Source organism: Lynx rufus, unplaced genomic scaffold (assembly GCF_022079265.1).
Source record: "Lynx rufus isolate CCGP_SWC_20201006 ecotype Redwood Valley unplaced genomic scaffold, mLynRuf1.p SCAF_4, whole genome shotgun sequence".
NCBI lineage: Eukaryota > Metazoa > Chordata > Mammalia > Carnivora > Felidae > Lynx > Lynx rufus.
Window position 1 is genome coordinate 165160898 of NW_025814856.1, and position 13402 is coordinate 165174299.

Consider the following 13402-nt stretch of genomic DNA (forward strand, 5'->3'; position numbering starts at 1 on the left):
ACTGCTGACACGTTGAGCTGGATTACTCTGCGGTGGGAGGCTGGCCTGCATCCGCGGGGTGTTTCGTGGCAGCCGCTAGGCGCCAGTAGCACTTCCTTCTCCACTCAAGCTAGTTGCCCTTCACTGGCATATTTCATTCATGCACACATTTATCTGATATCCATGTTCTTTGTTAGGTACTAGAGATAAAATGATAAACCAAAACAGGTATTATCCACGTGCTCATGGTGCCTACAGCCTTAGGGCGGGCAACTAAAAGTAATAACAGACTCACACAAACGATGTAAGTTTATAAATGTCGGTAAAAGTGACATACAGGAGAGACACATATTCAAGTGAGAATGTATGACAAGGATGTGGGCTCAAATATTTATTGAAAGATGTGCACAATCAAAAAGTTTAGAGAGCACTACAACCCCTCCATCTGAGCTTTGTACCATGTTCTCTTCCATACGCTTGGGCTGAAAGGCCTGATTCTCAGCTGAGTTTATTTCAATATCTGTTGTAAGTTAAAAACAAATGAATTCTCACAAAAATAAGGAGATCTAAACAGAAGCAGTGCCCCATTTCCAAAACTGTTTTTCAATCCCAACAAAAATTATTAAATTTAGCTAGTAAATTTTCACCTTCCATAATCAAAAAGTATTTTTTTTAAGCAAATGGGCTTGAAACATACTAAAACTCTTCAGAATATTTTAAACGGATCAGAAAATTCTGTGTCCCAAATTTTTTGGCAACAAATGTGAGAATTTTTTTAATAAACTTTCATTGTTTCTGGAAATAAAATATCAAATAGAAATAGTTCCAAACATCCATTTTCAAACTGCTCAACCCCCAGCACATGTTTCTTTGAAAAGTCGATACATTCTCATTGCTGAAATGTCATCTTTACCTTGAAGAGGCAAACGAAATGTTTATTTTCTTTGAAACGAGAGGTAGGTATCAAAACACATTCAGCCACATGTCATCAAAATAAAAGTCAAAAACTTTAGAACATCTATCTTTTGGTAGACATAATATATTCTTAAGTTCAACAGCACACACCTCACCCCTAGAGAACTTCTGAGATAGCAAAGATTTTGTCATTGCCCTCCATCCTGCACCACTTCTGTAGAAGTTGTACAGATTTACTCTATTTCAGAGATTTCTTTTTTGATGAGTATAAATTCATAAACTTTTATAAAATTAACTACATTAGGGACCTCCATTAACCCTCTGGCACTCTGGATCTTTCCTGTAACTATGAATGATTCCAAGAATGATCTCCAGTGCTATTCGTTTAGGCATTAAGTGAATACCGATTAAGGAATGACCACAACAGAGAAAGATCCGTGTCAGAACAGCACTATCACTCCAGTAAGGAAAGATGAACAACATTAGTAAGTAAATACACACTATGCTAGATGGTGATAAGTGGAAAGGAGAAAACAATAGAGCAGGGAAGCTATCTGAGGACAAGACCCTTGAAACTTTCAATAGGGAGCTCGGCAAGGACCTCGTTGATAAGGCAACACTTGAATAAATTACTCAAGGACATGAAGGAGCAAGCCACGCATGTATCTAAGAATATTCAACAGAGAGGGAACCACAACTGCCAAGGTCCCATGGGAACATATGTCTGGTGCATCTGAGGCAGGGAGACAGCCAGCACGGGTGAAGGAAGCAAATGAGGTGAAGAATCACAGTGAGGCAATGGTATCTATCGTAGAAGACTTAGGGGGGTTGGTGAAGGTCATGGACAGTTCTGTCAGGTAGTGAGCACTGGCCTTTTGTTTCCGCCCTCTGAGTGAAACGGGAAGTCAGTCAAGTCTGGTAGGCAGAGGACTGATATGACCTGACTTACGCTATTCATTCATTCATTCATTCATTCATTCATTCATTCATTCACACTATGCTAGCAGTATGGACTCGTGTACTTATTCCATTCTGTGAATGAAAACACAACACCGTATTTTTTGTCATGGCTCAAATTGGTCTAGGTCTTGGAGCCCCCTCAGGCTGGCGCCTGTGTTTTCAATAAGTCTTCACCTTGTCAAGTACTTCCTTACTTTATGGCACCTCATGTTGTATTTTCCCTCTGTACCATGAACTACTTCTCAAGGAACCTTACTTCCTTTTACTGGAAAACAGTGGTTAGAAACCACGATCTGGGGGGCGCCTGGGGGGCTCAGTCGGTTAAACGTCCGACATCGGCTCAGGTCACAATCTCGCGGTTCGTGGGTTCCAGCCCCGCGTCGGGCTCTGTGCCGACAGCTCAGGGCCTGGAGTCCGCTTCGGATTCCGTGTCTCCCTCTCTCGCTCTCTGCCACTCCCCCGCACATGCTCTTGTCTCTCTTTCTTTCAAAAAATAAATACACAGTTTTAAAGCAATTTTTTTAAATATAAAAAGAAAAGAAACCACGATCTGGGCACGAGGTGTGCTCAATTAGTAGCAGGTGTGCCCACATCCAGCGAGGCCTCTTCACAGAGGAATCACATGTGAGCACACGACCTACCCTGCGCACGCACACATCTTTTTCTTTCTACATCCGTTTGTATAAATACTAAAAAGCCGTGAGTTTCTACCGATACTTCTGATTCCATTTCAACAACACAAAATTCATCGTAGTCTTTCCTTCTTTGTAGCTCCTTTCTCCAACACCGAGAAACCTAGTTCTCATTATCAACCATGTGTTTACTCATTTGTTCACTCACAGTGTACACATAAAGTAGCCCATAACCCCGTGCGAAGCACATGCACTCACTGGATCACAGCAGGTATGCACAGCGCTTTTGCCTTCAGCCTTACAGGGATTCAGTCAAGATACTGTTTGCCAGTCACCCACATGAGCTCCTTTCTTCCCTATTCCCTGTAGTGGGAATTCTGGTATTCCTTTTTGTATTCGTCCATATCCTAGAGAGTTGTGATTGCTTATTTAGGGGGTATATGAAAGATTCCTACGGCCTGAGAGGCGGAGCTATACAAAGATACACATCTGAGAGTGTCTGTCACACCTCTTCCACGCTGTATGGGTCCCATTCTTATCTCCTTTCCATCTCTTTCCCACCCACTTGCCACAGTAAACAGTCTCTTCAGTTTCTTGTTTATTCCTCCTGCATTTCTTTTCCAAAACAACTATATGCAGACATATTTTCTATTTCATCCTTTCTTACATAAAAGGTTGCACATCATGAATTGGTCTTTTGGACTCTTTGGTTGTTTGTTTTTTTTTTTTTTTCACTTAAAAATACACATTGGAAACAACTTCACATCATTTCATAGAGATACTCTTATTTTTACACATACCATATTTCACTGTACGAACCATACTATAGCTTATTCAACAATTATGCACGGCCAGTTAGGTTGTTATCAATATTTTGAAAGTTAAATGATGCTGCGATTATTAAGCTTTAATAGCACAAGTATTTTGTATTACTAGAGATATATTTTCAGGACAGAATCTCTCTAGAAGGCATAGTTTGTTAGAGACATAGGTAGTTTGCTAGGTATCACCAAATTCCCCTCCAGAAAATTTGTACCAATTTGCATCCCACAAATGTGTTGTTATAGTTTTGAATTTTTGTCAGTGAGATAAACTCTTCTTTCCTTAGGAACAAGCAAACAAAAAAAGTTCTAGCTAGCTGGTCTGTCCTGTGCCTTTTTGATAATGGAGAAAACCGACAAAAAAAAAAAAAAAAAAAAAAAGAAACCTGTAGAAATGGCCACAGAAGACTCACACTACCATAAGTCTGGACTTCTTTAACCTAGTGGAGATGGAAAGGCCTGACCACGTGCCACCAGTACCCCGCATCCCTCGGCTTTCACTACTCCTGCCCCATGGGCATCCCACAGGTTCAGCTACTCCATGCTAATGCCTCGATAAAGAGAGAAGAAATGCAGGTCTCCTGCGGCCCTTGATTCCTCTGCCAGTGGTAGGCCATAACCTTCATCTCTAAATCCATTTAAATATTTATCAGTAAGTATTTAAAACACAAAGATGATATCTTTGGTCCAAAAAGAACAGTGTGAGGCCAGCTTTCTTTCAACTACCCTCTTAGTAAACAGAGCTAGGAAATATATGTATAGATACTAACACACATATAGACACATCTGTATTTCTTTATTTGTATAAACACTAAAAACTGCATTTATATTGATTCTTCCGATTCCAATAGAACACCACAAAGTTCATCTTAGCCTTTGTTCATCACCTTTCCTAGAATACCTTTCACTTTCACAAAAGAATCCAAAAGTACCTCTGCAGTAGTTCATGACAGAAAGAGTGCTCACTGACCTATCACAGTCCTGATGTGGCCATCCAAGTATGTCCAGACTGCAGAATTTGCTATTATGCATTATACTGTTCACAATTTGATGACATAAGCATTTGAATGTAATGTCACATTTCCAAAACAAGCACTCTAATTTGACTAAGCTTGAGGCGAGAATTACTCAGGCATGTAATTTAGGTCATTTTGATAATCTGAGTAAAGCTAATGTTATACTAATTGAATAATTACTTGAATCTAAGTCTCTGTGTCGACAACACTTTTTAAAGTTTTACCTATACTCCATCTGCTAAAGCCCATATAATTTCTATGGTCAAAAATTCCATTTTTAACGTTCCTTTGGAAGGGCTGTTTCACTTCTCCCAAACACAATCGTCAAAAACCAAAGGGGATTTGTAGGCAGCAAAGTACTTTCACTTCCTGGGGTTTGTGTCCTTCATAGACAGAAGGTAAATGTTACTTTTATTTCTGTACTCATTTCAAATACAGGTGAAAATCGCAGTGAAAACTTTAAAAGACAGCAGACTGTGTGTACCTATTACTTTGGGATGAACCTGAAGTGCCAACTTGACCATAAAGAAATATCTGAATCCATTTTTATAATACCAAACAGAACTGGTCCACATTGTGGACCTGTCAGATATTGTTCATTTTAAATCTTAATCAAATAGTTCTGTCTTAAAGAGTAACCACATGGATATGTAAATATAGTAATTCTCATTTTTAAAATTTTTAATTTTTTGATTTAAATGCGAAATATTTGTTTTTAAGATTTCTATTTATTGCACAGCTTAAAAAAGATATATATATATTCCACTTGTTTGCAGAAACTACTCCTGGATCTAACATTAAAAACTCCTATTTTAGGGGTTTTTATATCCTACTAATCGTTTAACAAATAATTCTTGCAAGTGAACCTTTATGTTGCCTGGAGTAAACGTCACAAAGCTGTGCCTTCAGTACTTGTTGCTTCCACTTACCTCTGTGCTCCCTGAGACGACAGCTTTGTCCACGCTCACCGGTGACGGCTCCTCCAACTGGCGCACTCCCAGCGACCACTCCACGCAACGGTGATGGGCCCAGCAGGTGCCTGAAGCAGTTGAAGCGAACGGAAGCAAATGAAGGAACAACCATGAAGCAAAGTAACGCCAGGAAGACGGAGACCCCCAAGTCAACTCTCGAGTGTCAACACACAATGCTACCCTGCATCTGTGATAACACGAAAGCCGTCAGCCCTTCTCCAATGTGTCATCTGGGAACGTGCTGGAAATGCAAACTCCCATGTCACAACTGAGACCTACGGAATCAACGACTCTTGCAGTAAGGCCCAGAAATCTACGTTTTCACAAGAGCCCTGCAGGCGATTCTGATGCACCCAAGTTTGAGAATTACTGCAGGAGTCATTATTTCTTCAGCAACAAAAAATGAATTTTTAGTCATTTTATTTAAATATTACTATATTTTATTTGGTATCTTTACATAAAATATAAAGGACATCACACAATACTTTATGACAAAGACGATTAATGGCAAACAAGCTCTACTCTGCCTCATCCGACACCAAGAGCTGACATCAATCAATAAGAACAGCTCAGTCTTTAAATTCTCTATCACATAACACTTGAACCACTTTCAATCAATATGCAGTTCAACTGAAATTAACTCAAAATCCCAAAAGCACCATATCAAGAGTAGGGGTTACTATATGTTATAATAAGACACCCACATGGCTAAGACCTACTGTCTGTCTTTCACCCTGCATTAAAATAGACCCAGATGGCCAAGTTCCCCAACTCCTCACAGGTCCTTTTAAACTTTTCTCTTTCCTCAATTATCCTATCTCCATGGCACTGCTGTCTACATAAGAATAAATGCAAAGATTTATAAAAGCATCTGGCCCACTGCTGGCCCTGTGCAGAGGCTAAATAACTTACTTAGGTATGCACAATCAGACAATTTATTTTACCTAAGCAAGCGTACTTATACAATGACATTATTTTTTTACAATGTGATCATAATCATTTCTGTATGAAAGGTATTTACTATTCAGTTGATAATTCACTAAAATTAAAATGTCTACAGAAACAAGAGGTAATCATCACTGAAGACGAGCTCATACCTGTAGGATCAAATAAGGCTTGGATATCAATGGCGTCTGGAAGGCCAACCAGACTGAGTTCATCCCATAATTTACCAGCCTGGTCATCCGAAGCAGTCTGCGTGCTCACACTTACACAAGATACTATATTCTGTAGAGGAGATCGTTCTCTGGAAAAATAAAATAAAACAAAACAGATGTGAAATTGGTAACAAGTAGATAATTATTTTGTTTATAACAACTTAAATATAACGTATTGCCATATCAATTTTAATTTATTAGACATAAACTGTCATAAAACAACTTTTAGAACACATCTGTTACTATTCATAGTGTAATATAAAACTGGGTTGCTATATTACAGCACGTAAGCCAACAACTAAAAAAGTCTCCAAATCCATAAGGAAGTGTTAAAAATTACAGTTAAAAATTTATTTTGCCATTCTATATTTTTTAAAATAACACTCTAATATTCTAATCAGGAACTAGAGTTTAGCCCATAAAATATTCCCTTTGGCCTTCCTTAAATGCTTACAAAACATAACTCAATCAGAAGTTTTAATCTGCTTTATCATGAGGACTACCACAATAGATCTGGCAGTTAATTTTATGTAAAGACAGGTTATTTCCCAGGGGAAATGAAAACCCACTACAAAGTGTGCAGGGGGAGGTAATGGGAGCAGAATGTGTCAGCTGGGGCTTTCTTACGGTCCCTCAACAAATCTCGACAGCTGGTCTGTGGCATGATGTTGCAAGTACTCTCTAGTAAGTTAAGACTTGACCTCACAAGTCAGAAGTAAAATGCAAACACAGAATAGCTACCAGTGGCTCGAGGCATAGAGAAGGTAATGTAACAGCGAAAATTACAGTATAAAAAGGAACACTAAATAAGGCATACAACACATGGGGATTTCAGACTTTCAAAGCCCTCAAACTTCAGATACTAACTGAGATCAGTAAGTAAACAATGACGACTATTTTGTTTTAACATTAAATATGGGAAATCAGATGACTGGCACTAAAACTTTCATCTTCTCCTGATATCATAGTATTTAACCTGATCATAATTCTGGATTAAATCACTATTGAATATAGATCATAACTCACTGCACTTCTGTATGCTGGATATTTATCATGATTCCTATTAAGAGAAAATCAGCACAATGACCAGGGTACTAAACTTTTTTATACCTGGAATCATTGAAAGAAAAAAAGTATTAACATATTTCAATAAGTACATTTAAATATCAAACCATATAAAAATAACCAGTATTTTTTATGTTCAGCATTAGAAATGCATAGACTCACTTTTTAAGAAAAGTTTAGCATGCTATGCTAACTTTAAATTCTCGTTTTTATAAATGCCCGCAGTATTATGAGACCAAACTCTTTCCTATAAATATAACTCATTCCTACAAATTCTTTACTACTAATCATTGTTATTTTATTGGGAGAGGGAAAAAAAGACCAACAGTTCATTTATAAAGACTAATACATTGTTCTAAGATATTTTCTTTGCACAAGTATTTGACAGGGGAAACGGATATAAAAACCAACAAAATGACTTAACAGTCTATTACTAACCAATTCTTAACCAGTTTAATCAAATTTCTCCTTTAGTTTTTGCAACTAGTTTGTATGTTATAGACAGTAGCAGTAGGATGCTACTGTCTACCCTAAGGATGCCAGCGGCCCAACTTAGGCAAGAACATCAGAAGTCAGCTGAAATACCCCCCAAATTTTAAGTCTACAACAAAAGGAAAGAGAAAAAGAATCCCCAGTTATATACTCTTACAATTTAGTGCCACAAGAGGGAAAAACTATTTTTAAAACCTCCTTTTCAAAAATAAAATAACAACCAAAAAAACAAGCCGTTTATCTGGTTTCTATTCATCAGTAACATATTTTGTAACTATTTACGATCATCACCAAATTAAATCTGTCTACCTCTAAATGAATTCCAAATTTAATAAATGTGCTTTATTCCTAAAGTCCATTAACTGTCTTATTATCATCACTTAATAATCGGGTAAACACTAAGTGTATATAAAGACTAAACCAAGGCTATTTTTTTACATAATTATCTTAGCCCATAAAAGTTTTCACTAAAAATCAACCTAACTTATAAAATAAGTAAGTAAACAAAGCCCAACTCTATTTCCCAGGGCAAGTATTTATACACTCGCCATTATTCAAAGGCAGAACAAGACGATGTAAGATATAAACTGATCCAGTCCATTAAATTTGCTAATTACTGACAGACATTACAAGTTTTGCTAGATTCCTGATACATTTTATTAGGATGTGAGCACTCGATTGACTACGAAAGGGAAAGCTCTTCTACAGGTTCCAGCTCTGGCCTTTCAAACGACAAGAAGCTGAACATGGTACTTCTAAACCTCCTTAAGCTGTTCCACCTTAAATTTTTTTTAAAAAGACTCTCTTTCTTGTTATTGTTTCATTTCCTACTTCAGGTCTTCAAGGCATTGGCAGCAGTCCAAAAGAAAGAGCCAATCAAATAAGTACAACACAACAATGCCTTAGTACTTAAATTTGGATGAAAGCCAGATAAGCACTTGGATGATTACATCATCGCCCTCAAGGGGCAGGGCTGGTCAGCCTTCCAAGCTAAATTAATTTTTACACTTTCTCATCGACTACAGAAACTTCCACTCCCTCAACTACCAGAGCCAAGTCCACATATTAAGATGGCCTTTAAACAAAACTCGGCAATGTATTAAAAAAACTTTAACTCCAGAATTAAACATACTAGAGAAAGCTTTACATAACTATAATGTTCATAAACATAGACACACATGTATAGTTACACAAATATCTTAGTAAATTCTTACTTCATTAAAAAAAAAAAAAACAACAGAGCTGCTTTTTTAACTTCTAACTTCAGAAAAGGCATTCTGAGCGTACAATTACTCCGAAAGCTAACCCTGTATTTTAACAGTTTATAGGACAGCTCCACGTTCTGTGAAACGTAAAATAACTCAATGACAAACTAAGAACGTGGGTAGTGAAAACCACCTTGATTTGGTCATTCTGTTAGATTATATCCATACAATTAAAAGTTTAATCAGAGGAAGGAAAGAAAGACTTCACTGTTTTACTTTCTTTCTTCTTCCCATTTATAAATTCCATAAACTCCCTGTAGTTTTATGTTATGCTCTTTAAAGGCTTCTTCTAAAGGTTAACTTTTATGATCACACTGTCTTTAGTACTTTAATGAAGATAAACTTTTTTTTAAATAAGAAATTTTGAGGAAAAGAGTGTCTTGAATGAGGCACAAAGCATCCTATTTATGTTGAAAACCATGAGAAATGATTCAGTAACAATCCCATCTACGTATTCACTGGCTGAGATGGAAATAAATTACATATAGCCTTGCATTCCAACCATTTATTCAAAATTGCTTACTTTCTCTGTCCTCTTTGTTTTCGTGATGCTGAGTTTTGTATTTTGTCACAGGTTCCATTGCTGCTGTCATCAATGTCCTTCTTGTTAAAAGGCTGGCTTTTCCACGGCAAGATAAACCCAGGCGTTACTCTAAATTGTTTTAAGTCTCCTTGTCCTAAGGAACTTTTTTCACCACAGTAACAAAAAGCGCAGAGCTGTTCACTGGTAGAAATGAAAAGAAAGAGAAAGAGAAAGTAGTTTTATTCAACTATTTTTCTAAATGACAGACTGTAGATACTTCTGCTTCAAAATTAAATATTATGACTGCAGTGCATGCTAAGCTTTTGAATATTTATATGCCATAAGAACAATTAAGTTTAATAAACAATTAAACATCTATAATTCATAACATGACTTTTTAGAGTAGTAAACATACCAAATCAAAAAGTTCTAGTTTCGGGGCACATGGATGGCTCAGTTGGTTAAGCATCTGACTCTTGATTTCAGCTCAGGTCAGTGATCTCACAACACTTTGTGGGTTCAAACCCCGCATCGAGCTCCATGCTGACAGCATGCAGCCTGCTTGGGATTCTCTTTCTTTCTCTCTCTCTCTCTCTCTCCCTCCCTCCCTCCCTCCCTCTCCTTCTCCCTCTCCCTCCAAGTCTTCCCACTTGTGTGCGCGCTCTAAATAAATAAACTTAAAAAAACATTCTAGTTTATACTTAGAAAAACTAATTTCTTTTTAATTGATTCAAGAAAATCGAAATATTAAAAAGAATAAAGAAAGTAAAGCTAAGGTTGGGAAAGAAGGTAGGGTTTAATGGCCACTCTATTACACACTAGCTCTGTAAAATATGTGATGACCAAGTTTTATTTAACCATTCTTTGTGCATGACATACATACAAAGCACATTTGACCAAACATGGAGACATAAAAATATAAATTTAGGTGGTCAGTAATGAGGGGTGTGTGTGAAAGAGTTAAAGAGCAGTGGAAAAGGGATAAATAGGCAGAGCACAGGAGATTTTAGGGCAATAAAACTATTTCCCATGATACACTGTAATGGCACATGCAGGACATTATGCATTTGTCAAAATTCCTAGAAGTGTAGAACACAAAGAATGAACCCTACTGTAAACTGTGGTGTTTAGTTAATAATAGCATATCAATACTAGTTCATCAGTTGTAACAAATGCGCCACAGTAATGCACGATGCTAATAATAAGGGAAACTCAGGGAGGGAGGGGAGGCTGGGAATAGAAACTCACTGTACCATCTGCTCAATTTTTCTGTAAACCTAAATTTGTTCTAAATAATACTTATCTATTCACTACAATAAAATTAAAAAGCTAAAAGGCAAAAAACAATATATGCTTACGGAATAGATGCTTATTAATAAGGAACCTTAGAAAGAACAGAATTAGAAGAATTGCTCCTTGAAAGGGGAACCCACTTACACTGTTGGTAAGAATGCAAACTGGTGTAGCCCCTCTGGAAAACAGTGTCAGGATTCCTCAAAAAGTTAAAAATAGAAGTACCCTATTATCCAGCAATCACACTACTGGATACTTACCCAAAGAACACAAAAACACTAAGTCAAAGGGGTACATGCACTTCAATGTTTATTGCAGCATTATTGACAATAGCCAAGACATGGAAGCCACCCAAGTGTTCACCAATAGATGAATGGATAAAGAAGATGCGGTGTCTACATATAATGGAATATTGCTGAGCCCTAAGAAAGAATGAAATCTTGCCATTTGCAATAACACAAATGGAGCTAGAGTATTATGCTAATCGAAGTCAGTCAGAGAAAGACAAATACCATGCTATTTCACTCATATATAGAATTTGTTTATTGTTGGGCTTGTGTGTGTTTTTTTTTTAAGATCACATACATCTTTGATTCTATGGAAAATTCTGAATACAGACACTAAAGTAGAACAACAGTTAATAAATGCTCATGAACCCATCCATCAGCTTAACCTGTTAACAATATTTTGTGTTTCTCATTTTATCCATCTCCCCCCTACTTTATTTTCATTTATGCTGGAGTATTATTATGTTTTTGAAGTTTTTATTTAAATTCCAGTTAGTTAACAAACAATGCAATATGGGTTTCAGATGTAAAACTTAGTGATGCATCACTTTCCTACAACACCCTGTGCTCATCACAATTGCCCTCCTTAGTACCCATCACCTATTTCTCCACCTCCAACCTCCTCCCCTCCTATAACCCTCAGTCTAATCTCTCAAGTTAAGGAAGTCTGTTTCTTAGCTCATGTCTCTCTCCTTTTCTTTTCCCTTTGCTTATCCCTTTTCCCATACCTTATATGTGGAATTTAAGAAACACAACAGATGAACATAGAAGGGGGGGGACAAACCAGAAAACATACTCTTAACTCTAGAGAACAGACTGAGAGTTATGGGGGGGGTGGTAAATAGGTGAAGGGGATTAAGGATGCACTTGTCTCGATGAGCACCAGATGATGTGTGGAAATGTTGAATCACTATACTGTACACCTGAAACTAGTATTACACTGTACATTACCTGGAATTTAATTTTTTTTATTTTTATTTATTTGAGAGAGAGAGCGAGCGAGCGCACAAGCAGGGGAGGGTCAGAGAGAGAGGGAGACACAGAATTCAAAGCAGGATCTAGGCTCCAAGCTGTCAGCAAAGAGCCTGACTGGGGAGGGGGGCGGGTGGGGCTCGAACCCACAGACCACAAGATCATGACCTGACCATACATCAGACGCTTAGCCGACTGAACCACCCAGGCGCCCCTAGAATTTAAATAAAAACTTTTTAAAAATACCAGAATAGGGGCGCCTGGGTGGCTCAGTCAGTTAAGTGATCGACTCTTGGTTTCAGCTCAGTTCATGATCTCACGGTTCATGGGTTCAAGCCCCACGTCAAATACCACAGCTAGCAGCATGGAGCCTGCTTGGGATTCTCTCCCCCCACCCAGGTTCCCCATTTCATCTGCCCCTCCCCCACTTGCACTGTCTCTCTCTCTCTCTCAAAATAAATCAACTTAAAAAAAAAGAATAAAGAAAATTAGTATTTCTTAGCTTTAAAAAAACATTATGGGGGGACTTGGGTGGCTCAGTGGGTTAAGCATCCGACTTTGGCTCAGGTCACGAGCTCACAGTTCTTGAGTTCAAGCCCTCTGTCGGGCTCTCTGCTGGCAGCTCAGAGCCTGGAGCCTGCTTTTCGGATTCTGTCTCCTCCTCTCTCTCTGCACCTCCCCCACTTGCACTCTGTCTCTCTCTCTCTCAAAAATAAACATTAAAAAAACAAAAAAAATAAATAAACCAACTTTAAAGAAGTACCCAAATCACTAAAGAATTAGGTGCCAAGAGATGGAAGAAGTAAGGCAGTCATCTAAACCTCTCAGAGTAATTTATTAACTCTAAAGGTGTGAAAAAGGAAATTTCTGGCTTCTGCTTTGGGTGTAGAAAGCTGCAAAAAGCACTGCTCCCACAGTCAAAGAATCATCTCACCAGGCAATCTAAAAATTCACTCTTCGTAAACACATCAGATCACAGAAGTCACCGGGCAACCAATTCACCTCCAACTGAATGAAAGGCACTTCCCAAGAGAGGTGGGACACAAGCATTCGC

General features: G+C 37.9%; 1 protein-coding gene across 15 annotated transcripts in view; it reads right to left on the bottom strand.

Moving 5' to 3' along the window:
- The window catches only part of KMT2C (lysine methyltransferase 2C), a 286322-nt gene that overhangs the window by 156740 nt on the left and 116180 nt on the right, over positions 1–13402 (bottom strand). For all 15 annotated transcript variants that reach the window (XM_047096384.1, XM_047096376.1, XM_047096375.1 and 12 more), the window contains 3 exons: positions 9797–9997; positions 6392–6540; positions 5253–5362 (listed from right to left, as the gene is read on the bottom strand). In XM_047096384.1, coding sequence (XP_046952340.1) covers positions 5253–5362; positions 6392–6540; positions 9797–9997 — 460 coding nt within the window. The remainder of the gene's footprint in view (positions 1–5252; positions 5363–6391; positions 6541–9796; positions 9998–13402) is intronic.